At 37.7% G+C, this 12,504-nt stretch overlaps 1 protein-coding gene across 1 annotated transcript; it reads right to left on the minus strand.

Moving 5' to 3' along the window:
- Positions 1 to 4,025: 4,025 nt before the first annotated feature.
- Positions 4,026 to 7,460, minus strand: LOC108666597. The gene is made up of 3 exons (XM_018153507.2): positions 6,677 to 7,460; positions 5,609 to 5,680; positions 4,026 to 4,511 (listed from the first exon to the last, which is right to left on the minus strand). The coding sequence occupies exons 1-3, from the start codon at positions 6,857 to 6,859 to the stop codon at positions 4,452 to 4,454; spliced, it is 315 nt and encodes a 104-aa protein (XP_018008996.1). The 5' UTR covers positions 6,860 to 7,460; the 3' UTR covers positions 4,026 to 4,451.
- Between the last annotated feature and the right edge of the window lie 5,044 nt (positions 7,461 to 12,504).

Here is a 12,504-nt window from a genome sequence, read left to right on the forward strand (position 1 = left end):
TGAACTTGAGGGAGTCTAAAAAACTCTCTGCTTTGCCACTATGGCCGGTAAGCCATATAAAAAACCAGGGCAAGAACCAGATGTATAAAGTTTAGTAGGTACAAGTTTCAGCCTTTCAGGTGAAGGACAGAAGAATATTTTAAGTTTACGCAAAAAAAAATTTTTTTGATTTTGTCTTCGATTTTCAAAATGGTTTTAGAGATCTGATCTGTAAATCTGTAATTTCAACAAATTTGGAAGGATCGGTGACGATTGCATTTAGGCTACTCAGTATGGAGCTCATAATTCTCGAAAATGTAACTTTAACCCTTACGAGAATATTCACGGAATTACGGTCGCATCCTGACCTTACGAGAATATTCACGGATTTACGGTCGCATCCTGAACGCTCACACCCAGCACCCTTTCACAACGTGCACTCGCTTACATCTGCTGTCATGTCTCATGTGATGTCACTCATGTGTCAAAAAAAAAACTGTCGATATTCCGCACAGCTCTACTCCACCAAGTCCGCTGATTCTTCAACGTCATTAATATTTCTTGAAGCTTCACAGTTGTATAATAAACTAATTTATATTTGTTGAAATTTGTTTGTGCACGTTTAATTTATTAATATTGAGAGAATAGTAAAGGCATTCCAAAACATGAAGAGCATTGAAACACAAATTAATTTTTTTGTCAAAATTTGATTACACTTGATTTAAAAAGGCGGTAAATCTTTTTCGATGTTTGAAACGGCCAAACGGGAGTCGAAAAGGAGCTTTATGTTCGAGGCAAAATAGGAGCATTAACTGTCGCGTATAAATAAACAAACACAAACCTTATTATTAATGGATTTGGGGCGTGGTGACTCTGAAGAGAAGTACGACGTTTCAGAGTCAGGCCTTTGCAACGGCCATCAGCCACGCATCACATATTCATTTGTTAGTAGGAAGGAGGAAGAAAGGGAAACTATAAAGTATAAACAGCAAAGAGGGTGTGAAAGTTCGTGTTAGGGGTAGGATGAGAGCTAGGTGGAAAGGAAATCAAGAGGAAATTCACATGGTTTATTATTGCTATTTCTCAGTTTTTGCCCTGCGTAATTTTACATTTATATTAGTTATGTGGCTTCTAAAGCCCTGAGTGACTATCTGTGTTATATTGAATTATTATGGTTTGGTTATTCTATCTCTATTACTGCTGTTCTCTACTGTCCCCCGGCCTCCACTCCTGTCAGCCTCCTCCTCTCCCTCACCTTCCATGCACTCTCCAGAAATCTCTTTCCACTCTCAGTCATAGCGGCTGTCACACCCGTTGACAAGCCATTATAATTGCCATCCATTCGTCTCCTGTTCTCTCATATACCACTCCGTCACCCTCATCTCTCTCATCCAGTACCAATCTCATAATTTCCAGTCTCTCCCGCTCAAATGCGTCACACTTGATCATCAGATGCTCCACAGTTTCCCTCTCACCTCTGTCACACATGAAACAAATATCATCTCTTCTCTCATTCCACCGGTATGTCCGAGCATTCACACTCAATGCATTTGCTCTCACACAGAACATTAGGTCTCCACCTCTACTTCCATCATACATGTACTCATACCTTGGCACCTCTTTCATCCTGTACAACTTCAGGCTGTCCTTTCTTTCTATTCGTTGCTTCCGAACTCTCAGGCCCCGCAGTTTCACTCTCTTTTCTATTTCCTTCTTCCATTCGTTGACGTTCCATTCGATCCCTGTTGCACCCTGTTAACTGTTATCATCCTTTCCTCTCTTGGTCTATTATTCCCAGGGCTAGCCCGTGTTTCATGAAGTCCACATAATAATGGGATTGTGGACAATAAGCCTACCGAAATTCCAGATGATGGGACACTCAAATGGCAGGAATTACGAATCGTGGGCAACTCCAGGTTAACCTGCTAGTTAAACATAATACTTTGACGTTGGCCAATTTCAGGCAAAATTTTGCGCCTAGATGCGGATTTCGAATCTTCAACTTGCTGCTTTAATCTTGATGACCTCAATTACGCGATCATCACATTCAACTTCGCTCGTTTTAATCCGCTAGACTTGGAAACATCAGAGCAAATATTTTTTTCTCAGCTGGCTACGTTATGATATTACCGACAGCAATAGGGAGTATGATGAGTATCATAACATAACATATTGATTTCGACGCTGAAAAGTAGGCCTGATGTGGTCTGTCGCCGATCCTTGAACTTTTCGTGACTTGTTCACTGAAGATCTAAAATCTTGTCATTTGACCGGATCTTTTCAAGACTGACGATAGTTTGAAATAGCTACTAGACTTCCACCGGGTTCGATATGGTGCTAGGCATTTCAAGTCTAGACATATATTTTTCCATAGCTTTATCTAGTCTGGGCAGGGTGGCCCAGTGGTTGAAGTTCACAGTACCAAGATTGGCGCAGAGAAGCGCGGGTTCGATCCCAGCTATGCGACAGTTTCTGGTCAGAATCGGAGAAGAGGGCGGGCGGTTAATCACAGCAAAATTGTAGCAGAGTTGCGAGTTCGAGACCGCAAAATTCTGTGAATGTTCTGCGATGTTAAGAATTGGCGACAGGCCTACGGCCTAATAAATGCTGAAACCGCTATTATTATTTATTCTGTTCTTGAACGCGTTCATACTCGGAGCGCCAACGATGTAATCAGGGAGGCTGTTCCACATGTCGGTGATTCGAAGCGAGAAGAAATGTTGTCGCGTGGATAAGTTGCAGCGCAATTTTTTTAGTTTATTGCCGTGGCCTCTGCTGTTGGTCCTTGTTTAAAATTCTAGTAATCCATCTGGGACCTTGTATAAACCATGAGTGTACTTGAATGCTTCAATGAGGTCCCCACGCAGACGTCGGTAACTGAGGCTTGGAAGCTTCAATGGCCTATCGATGTGGCCTACGTAAAATTTTTTATGTTTTCAATTCTAGAAGTCTCCATTTTTTACAGCTTGCTGAAGATTACAACCCGCAACTCACAGGTCCAGTCTTGCCTCTATTAATCACATGGCCACCTCAAAAGAAACCAACTTTGTGGTTTAAAGAACACGCGTTTTTGGCATATTTAAACCGAATAAATAACCTTACAATGAGCTTCGCTTATTATACCATGGGTAGACGTCCTTTTAAAGAATAAAACTACTACTTAAATTCTCTTAAATTTTTTAAAACTGATAGATCGTGATTAATTAAATGTTTCAAAGCTACTCACCACTCTCCGGTACAATAAAGCAAGCAAATCATTTAGATTTGCAGTAATGTAGAGAATAAGAGACATAAACTTTACGAATAGTCGAATAACTAAAGTTTCGCTGTTACGAGGCACTTTTCTTGGAAATCAAGCCTACAGACAATTTTTCGCCTCGTCCTAGAAGGTCGTGCGAAATCATCTAAAAACCATTATTTCTACTTAATTCAAGTAAACACGTCAGGAAATTTCTGTGATGAATTTATTTAGTTAACCCTCGTAGAATATTCAGTTAGCAACTTAATAATACGCAATTGGCTAGAACTACATTTTCAAGTTTTGACAGGCTGAGGCGACAATCGGAAAAAACGGACAAAAGAAGCAATGAGACTAAATCTGCGTTTGCTAAAGTTTTCCCTTTATTAAGAGTCAAGAATTACCGTTCTCTTATAACATTTTTCAGTTTGAAGGAGAGTAGGTAAGAAGTCACAGGAGCATAGATATAACAAGAAGCAGGAATGGGGCATACGAGGAAGCCAGTTGGAGTGTAAAAATCGACAGCCATGATGGCAGTCTTCCGTGTCGCGTTGCACGTGAATGGTCCTTTTCGTGAGCCTCGCAAGGACGACATAAGAAAGATACGGTACAATTTTCAGGCTGGAAAATAAAATTATCTGTGGACGGTTTCCCTTTTAAAAGAAAACAATGATTGGATTGATTTGTTCATTGATTTTTTGATGCAATGCAACTTTACCGCCTATCTAAGAAGAGTTACGCTTCAATGTATTGCCTGCCTATTGAAATTATTTGCGCCGGTAAAATTTTTTCTAACTCATCCTAAAAGTTCACTTATTTCATATTAAAATGTTTACATATCCCTATTAAAACTTTTTAAAAGCGTCACACTTGCGCTTTTTCAAGCCTTACAATTGATTTAATTGCACAAAGATTCTGCAAATTGCATTGTTCCATTATGGGTGACGCAAAGCCGAAACACAAACTCAGAAAAAAAAACACTAACAAAAATAGAGTAATAAAAAGAAGTAGTGGCAACTAGAACTGAATAACATATAAGCAATCCTGCAACACAGCATTGCTAGATCGCTGGCAGTTTTACTAGTCTCATTTTTCTGTCACATTTTGTACATAAGCTGCTTCTCAATGGATACGTGCTGATATCTTCATCTTTATCTACTACCTACGAAATAGTAACTAATAGTACATTCGGAATTAAAGAAACTTCATGGCATTTCAGATGAGCCGGCACAAGTCAGCTATTCCCGATGAAGGTATGCTGGCCAGGTTGGGGCAGAGGTTGTCCAAACCCCATCTGGGAAACAGAGAGTGGAACTGGGATTAAGAATTTAAATGCCATACAGATAATTATCGCCCAGATATAAGCACCTAAGGTATGAATAAGCATGAGCTAGGATAAAAGCATCATTACTAACTAAACTGCGACAAGGAATCGCAATTCCCACAATTAAAATCACTGGAAAAGATGCTTCAACATAAGTTCGAGTATAGGATTTGTAATAAGGAAGCTATGTAGGTATACCGTATATAGTTCAAATGACATTTTATCAATTCAGTTACAAATAACTGGACCTTGATTCTATGACAAAAAATTAGTATATCAGTCTTACAGCCCTGATCTTCATTTTTCTGACATAGCCGTATTAGAGCTAGAATTTTTATCCAGGAAATGTTTCAATTGCATGAAGCCATTATACCATTTTGCCAAATAGTTGAATAGTCCACATCTCAATATGAATAGTAAAAAGTTTGTACTAATAATGGCAAATTTTCTGTTATACTATCAGGTCGTGATGTCATTAGTGACTATTACGTCACCTTCTGTGACGTCACTATTCGCGGGTCACCGCATTATATAAGCTCGGAGAGCGTACTGCCAGTCAGTCGTAGAAGAGTCTCAGTCTTAGGCAGTCATCGTAGAGCCTGCAAACTCTAGACGAGCTCACGTCGTCTTAGACTCCGGCACTCAGCCAACACGCAGTGTCGTTATACTCTATCTCCAAAATTACTGCATATACTGTGCTTTGATCCCGTAACTTCTATCTAGTGTATCCCGTGAACCTATCTTTAATACTTACGCTTAGATACACGTCTTGTTATTATCCTTCCCTGGCCAATGAATATTTAATATGTTATTCGGACAATTATAAACGAACCAAAACCCCTCAGGTTCTTCTTCAATCGATTACCAGATCCTCTAGATCTGACAGAGACAGAACCAGAGTTCTGACAGAGTTATCCCAACTTTGACAATACAAATATACTTGCATACAAATTGTAACCATGATGAATTTTAAATGCGCACTTCAAAATTAATATATGGTGTTACTCAAGAAATTGTTTTGAGTTCAAGAGTGTAACACGAGGGGCATGTAAAATTCTAGCACTTACGCATCCCTGTGAAGAGCTGTGGTGCAGGAATTTCGTGGCTTGGCTTCTCAGGTTGATGACCAATGTCAGGAACTGGAATAAAAAAAAAAACAGATTATTATCAATAGACAAAAACAGTGATTTTACTATCACAATTCACCAAATACATGTAGCCGCCTAAGTACACATAGCGACCAATATCTTTAATGTATTTGGTGGGTTTAGTTTGAAAAGCTGTCAGTGATTGGCTGATGTCTTGTGAACTTTTCTGAAGGTACAGGCCCAGTCATACATCTACTACAATGCTATAAAACTGTTATCTGGAGCATCAGCTAAAACTCATGGAAGTGGTTGGCAGCCGACTGGGACAAAGCACAAGACAGATAGCATTGAATGACATAAAATTTATTCTCAAATTATATCAAGGAAAATCTACTAGATATCCTACTACACATCCAATAAATATACTAATTCACAGTTCAACTCTTGTATATGAATGGAAATTCAATATTTATTTTAGAATGAATTTTAGAGATAGGTATTGAAGAAGTGAACTGTATTTCACCGTTTACCTCTTTTTTCCAAAAATATTACTGGGCCTAATCTTCAAATAAATAAAACATTGCCATCAGTAGCAGGTCACTGACTTTGTCCTAAGAAGAATTCAACAAATATAGTGTTTGGGATATACAGGAGATGCAATAATTATTGTTAATATCTGATTGGTCTGCGCTGGTGTTGCCGAATGGTTGTGACGTCACGCTTGTTTGGTCGTGAGATGGCTTTGTACGTGCTGCGCTCTGATTGGTTCGGGGAACGCCGGTAGCCTACGTGGCGTGGGCTGGCTGTAACGTGATGCAAGTTGGCGGCAATGCAGTTGGGGAAAGGAGTCTAGCGTGAACCATGATATGGTGAGCATCTTGTGAGCGTGTGCTATTAACAATTATTGCTACACCTCTTTTTTGGTAAATAATTTTCAAAATGTTATAAATACGTAAATCAGAAATGAACTATATTTTGAGTACCTAAAACATCAATCCCTACTAAGAAATAATCATTCTTTTATAGCTATCAAAAACTTCACGTCACCTGGAGCTGCTGGATGTCTGACAGCAGCAGCAGCTGCTGCTGCTGCTTTTTGCTGAAGAACATAAGCAGAATGATCAGCATCATCACCACCATCACTGCTTTGACTACTTGAGGTTGAATCATCCGTATTAGATGTAGCAAGCTGATGCGTAGGGTAATGTTGGTGCTGTTCCATTTCGTCATATGTACGTTTTTTTCTTGCAGTTTCCACAGCAGTCCTCTTCAGGGCAGATTCTTCCCTTTGTTTTTGTTTTGTATCCACACAAACCATGGAGCCTGGTCGTCCTTTTTGGCGCTGAAGCTTCAAGAAATTCTTGTCTTCTTCACTTTGCATCATTTCCAAAGCATTTGGATGAGCTATATCAAAGAGATTGTCCATTGCCGTGACAAAAGCATATCTTTTTTGGTTTTCCTTGCCTGTGGTTATGGTCAAATTTTTCTGCAAGGCATTCCATTCATCATGGAGTTGCAATAACTTATCTATGCATTCTTCAGTACTTTGGGTAGGAATTCGAGCTTTTTGCCATAAATTAAAGGCTTCTTGAATCACCAGAGCAGCACTGTCCTTAGCTGCAAGATTATTAACCCTTAAATTGTAGAATAAAACACTCAAAACCTGCCGGTGGGAAGGGAGTTTGGCTCCAACAATTTGATTTGAAATATAGCCAACAAGAGAGACATACGTGTCCTTTCCTGACTTATCTGATGAGCTGCCTACAGAAGATGATGCCATATTTGATGTTGGAGAAACAACTCTCAATTTACACCAGTAGTACACACAGTTCTGAAAGAAATTTTGAAAGTTAATTTATAGCAGCAATTGTGTTTTGATTCAGGATAATAAACAATACATAGCAATACAATGGACTGTGTAACAACCTATCCTAACCTAAAGTATTATCAATTTATCTAATACTGGTACCGGTACCATCTAGTACATAAAACTTTTGAGAAAACTTGATTCATTTCTGGATAATTTGAGTACCAAAAATAGGATTTAATATTTATTTATAGCATTTTCATGAATAGAATATTCATAAATTATTTCTTATCAAAGTTAGAAGTTTTTTCAATAGGTACTTTTCAAAATAAAAGGTTTGATAAAATAAATAAAAGGTTTGATAAAAAGATAAAATAAAAATGTTTGTCATTTCATTATCAAACCATCTCAATCAAACTATAAAAAATTGCCTGTCTGCCATTCTGGTAGCATTTTTGTGATCAGCGCGTGATTTGTACACATACCTAGCTTCTAGTTGGGAAAAGTCTACTTATTACTGAAATATCAAGGGCTCTAATGTAATGAATTTTTGTTTGATTGAAGAAGTTGCAGTTCACAAATATGTTGTTTCACAAAATTTTTAAATTTGCAGTTCAGTACCATGCAATTGCCAAAAAAAAGGTATCCTGCATATTGCCTCTAAACTGAAGACAAATGTCCTTGTTGCTATTTCTAGGATAAAATGAGAGATTTGGGGAAACATGTGCACAGGACCTTGCAAATGAGTTTGTGGCTCATAAACTTTTCATGCCTGGGATAAGGTATTCATGGCTCAAAGATATGGAATCATGGCTTGGAAATCCATAAAGCAACCACTCAAAAAAACACCAGTCGTGGTTCAGCAAGTAGATGTTTTCACTTTTTTCACTACTCACTCACCTAGTCATAAATGCCAGGGTCGTAAACAAGGTCATAAACGCCGGAGTGACTTTGGCCATCGTTTATGACCCCGCTTTTGTTTCAAAACAAAATCAAAAACGGGGCCAAAGTCACCCCAGTTGATGGTACGACGGTACTGTATTATTGATGCAATATTACTGTATTATTGATGTGATATTACCATATCCATGAACATGCCATTGAGCATTTACAACAACCTTGTCCACTGCAAGCTTCATATCAGTAGCCTTATAACATTTTTTCTGTATCTGTAAGCTCACAGGATGGCTTGTAATTTTACACCATTTTAATTGGGTTGAGTGAATTTACTATAAAAAATATAACTCGGTACTCACTGCAGTGAGTGACAGAGAGTTGACGAAAACTTGGTCACAGACAAACGGACAGACAGACGGACATGGCAAGCACAATAGTACTCGTTTATGCGCCATGCGCTGGTTTATGCGCCATTTTAATTGGGTTAAGTGAATTTACATTAACAAAAATAGATCATGAAAAACATACTTGAAACAGAAAGGAATGTTTTAGTGACAACCATCATATATTTTGGAGAAATAAATCATAGTTTAGGTCAATTACTTTTCATTCTATGATGCCCGGTGCACAATTGTATATAGGTATAGCATTCTATGTACAATTTTGTGACGACCGATGATGCACTAATTTTTCGATAAGTGACATTTTTTATGCCAAGTGAGGTAAATGTAATCAATATTCTTTGTTTTTAATCCATTTTTTCTTAACTGGACCCTTTGCTTACTGAGGTTCTACTGTAAATGCGTTTTTGGGGGAGAAATGGCCGCCATTTTTTTTTGGGAATGAGATAGAACAAATCCATCAATTATGTTTTCAAGCTGACACCTGGGTGCATCTTTTATGCGAGTAAAATTTTTTAATACGGTGAATATTTTTTTGGCTACAGACCTTAGCAGAAGTAACTTTTCAAAATAGCATTTTTCACCATTTTTTCAGGAATTTTTCAAAGCTAGTAAATGTAGTATTTTTTGACTTCCTTTATACTACATAGATAGGAAAAATGTTGATGTTTACGCCACTATATTTAGTTTTGCAATATTCCAATTAGTTTTGCTACTATAACAGTTTTACGCTGTGTCGGAGGACTGTCCCGAGTAGCCCCAGTTGACGGTATATTTCGTTTTGCAATATTCCAATTAGCTTTGCTACTAAAACAGTTTTACGCCGTGTCGGAGGGCTGTCCCAAGTAGCCCCGCCAGTCCCGAGTAGCCCCGGTTGACAGTAATTTGTGTGACAATAACTGAACTTTTTTTTGCTGAGCGAGGTAAATGTTATCAATACAGCAATCCCTTGATTAACGCGGTTAATAAATCCCTGAGTTTTACCGTGTTAAGCAAAACCGCGCTAATCAAACTTAAGAATATATGGGAATAATTATAATGAATCCTCAAAAATAGCAAAGTTACATAATAATATTTTTTTCCCACTAAAATTCATATTTTTTTTCTAAATAATAGGGGAAATAAATAAAAGAAATGCGAATGAATCCTCCAAAGCAAATTCTCCATTTCGATCATTATACGAGTCCTATTTCTAGTGCATTGCACGCTCCACGACGTAGAAGCAATTTTGCCTTTCTCTTGATACTCGGATGATTTTTTCAAAATTGTGCGTATTGTTGACTCGGGGAACCCTAGGTCTTCACCGATCTTTGTTTTCGTTTCACCATTATCAAAATGCTCAATTATTTCAAGCTTAGTCTCCAAAGTGATATTTTTACGTTTAAGCGTTCCTTTTTTGTCCATAATTATGATGGTAATTTATCAAGGAAAATTATGTAGTTTGATAAAAGTGAGCAGTAGATATAGCAGCGATATTGACCAGTTGAAGGCTAACGAGTAACTAGAGCACTGGCATGGCGCACTTACCGGCGAATGTTGCCGAACTCGACCATTCGAGTTATGAACGAGACAAGGCGCAGCTAAACCGAATAAACCGAAGTCAGCACGAGTGCCTAAGGAACGGGACCTTATTTAAAGAATTATTGGCTGAAATTCATAAAGTAACATTTGTAACATAAAGTAACAACAAAAATCATGTGTTGTGAAAAAAAAGTTGCACTAATCAAAACTGGCACCGCGTAGATTAAGGGTAGGTCGCAAATTTTTTTTCCGCGTTAATCAAAACCGCGGTATTCAAAACCGTGCTAATCAAGGGATTGCTGTATTCTTTGCTTTTAATCAATTTTTTTCTTAACTGGAGCCTTTGCTAACTGAGGTTCTACTGTAAATGCGCTTTTGGGGGTGTCCCGAATAGCCCCGGGGGGGGAGGGGGTGTCCCGAGTAGCCCCGCCGTGCGGAAATGACCGCCATTTTTTTGGGAATGAGATAGGCAAAATCTGTCAATTACATTTTCAGGCCGACACCTGGGTGCAACTTTTATGCAAGTAAAATTGTTTAATACGGTGAATACTTTTTTTACTACAGACCTTAGCAGAAGTAACTTTTCAAAATATTGTTTTTCACTATTTTTTTCAGGAATTTTTCAAAGCTAGTGAATGTAGTATTTTTGACCTTCCTTTATACTACATAGATAGGAAAAATATTGATGTTTTACGGTGATATAAATCAAAACGTTATAAGATTAATCAAAACGATGATTTTGTCAAAATGCGGCACAGCCTCCTGACAGGGCTCAATGGGGCGGTGTCCCGAGTAGCCCCAGTTGACAGTAATTTCAACTTAATTTCTAAGCCAGTCAATATTACCCCATCAGGGCTGCCATTAGGTAGTCACATTTCTCCCATTATGGGGCGGTGCCCCCCATTTGCAAACTATGACCCTTTCCTCAAGTTTGTCATTTGCATATGTAACTAGAAGAGTTCTACTACAATGCACCAAAACCTGGAGTTATTTTACTAAAAAATATAATTGATTTTACCACCCAGTCTAAGATACCCCAAGAGCTGAGGTAACAAAGACCATCACTTTTCTTTAAATTACATAAAAACTATGAGAGGCAGGAGCCAGCAATTTATGGTAAGGGAACCTAGAGTATAGACCTGTATTTTGCATTTTTCAATTCAAGTTTAATTTAGCTAGTAAAAAAATGGCATCATTAAAAAAAGTGGTCTAAGTTACCCCATTTTATGGTGTACAAGAAAATGGATTGAAAAGCCTACCACATTACATCTCCCACAACAGTGACAATTGATATACTGAGTTAGTCAGAAACTGCTGCACTTCCAATATTGCGCGTGGTTTGGAATTCGATACTGGATAGGTAACGCCTCACTTGACTTCACTTGATTACATTCACTAGTCGTTTATCGGCATTTGACAAAATTTTTTGCAATGAATATGTTCTAAGATGAAAAAAATTATATCAACTTTTGCAAAAAAATTTCACAATTTCACCAACACAAACAAAGTTTTCAAAACCACACAAAATGATGGGGTAAACTGCAAATCTTTCACAGCATATGGCACATCGTGCTGTCATGTTAACATATGACAAGATGCCATCACCAAGACGGAGTCACACTCCTTGTTTAGGTAATGTCAAGTTTGATTTCACAATAAATAGATTTGATACACATTCCAAGCTGAGATTTAAATAATGGAAAGTTGTTTCAAAATGTAAACACTAAACACCTATTGATAAGAGTCCAGATGTAAATTTTTTCATGTTTTTACCCTATTTTGTCGATATTGTCTACATAACTTCACCTCCGATTCCGAATGATTTGGTCACCATTGCAAATTTTTAAACATCTCATGTCTTTTAGAAAATTTTCATAGTTTAGAAAATTTTCATAATTTAGAAGCAGCAATAATTGCATTAAAAAGTTCAGAAGCAGCAATAATTGCATTAAATAAGTCATTGAGCTCTTAGGAGTGTACCAGAGGTGCATTAAATAATTTAATTGGATTTAATTCTACAGCATGTACCATGTGGTGTATTAAATAATTAAAAAAAATTTATTACAATTTAATTTTTGCTTAATTTAATTCTACAGCTGCAGCCAGTAAAAATGAGCATCATAGGAAATTAGGAACGAAGGTAAAATTGTCATCCATACATCCCAAATTGAATGACAATGAATGGATTTGGCCAGAGTGCAGAAAGTGGGTGAATAACAAAAGGTCTTTGGTGATGCATCAGCAGCCAA

The sequence above is a fragment of the Hyalella azteca genome, unplaced genomic scaffold, assembly GCF_000764305.2.
Source record: "Hyalella azteca isolate HAZT.00-mixed unplaced genomic scaffold, Hazt_2.0.2 contig17974, whole genome shotgun sequence".
In the NCBI taxonomy this organism is placed as follows: domain Eukaryota; kingdom Metazoa; phylum Arthropoda; class Malacostraca; order Amphipoda; family Hyalellidae; genus Hyalella; species Hyalella azteca.

What these genes read in the sequence shown, in the direction of transcription:
- LOC108666597 (XM_018153507.2), bottom strand. Translation starts at nt 6,859, where the DNA reads ATGACGAAATGGAACAGCACCAACATTACCCTACGCATCAGCTTGCTA. An exon ending in CAGACATCCAGCAGCTCCAG is followed by an intron (nt 5,681 to 6,676) that starts GTGACGTGAAGT and finishes TTTTTATTCCAG; the next exon opens with TTCCTGACATTGGTCATCAA. An exon ending in ACAGCTCTTCACAGGGATGC is followed by an intron (nt 4,512 to 5,608) that starts GTAAGTGCTAGA and finishes TCTGTTTCCCAG; the next exon opens with ATGGGGTTTGGACAACCTCT.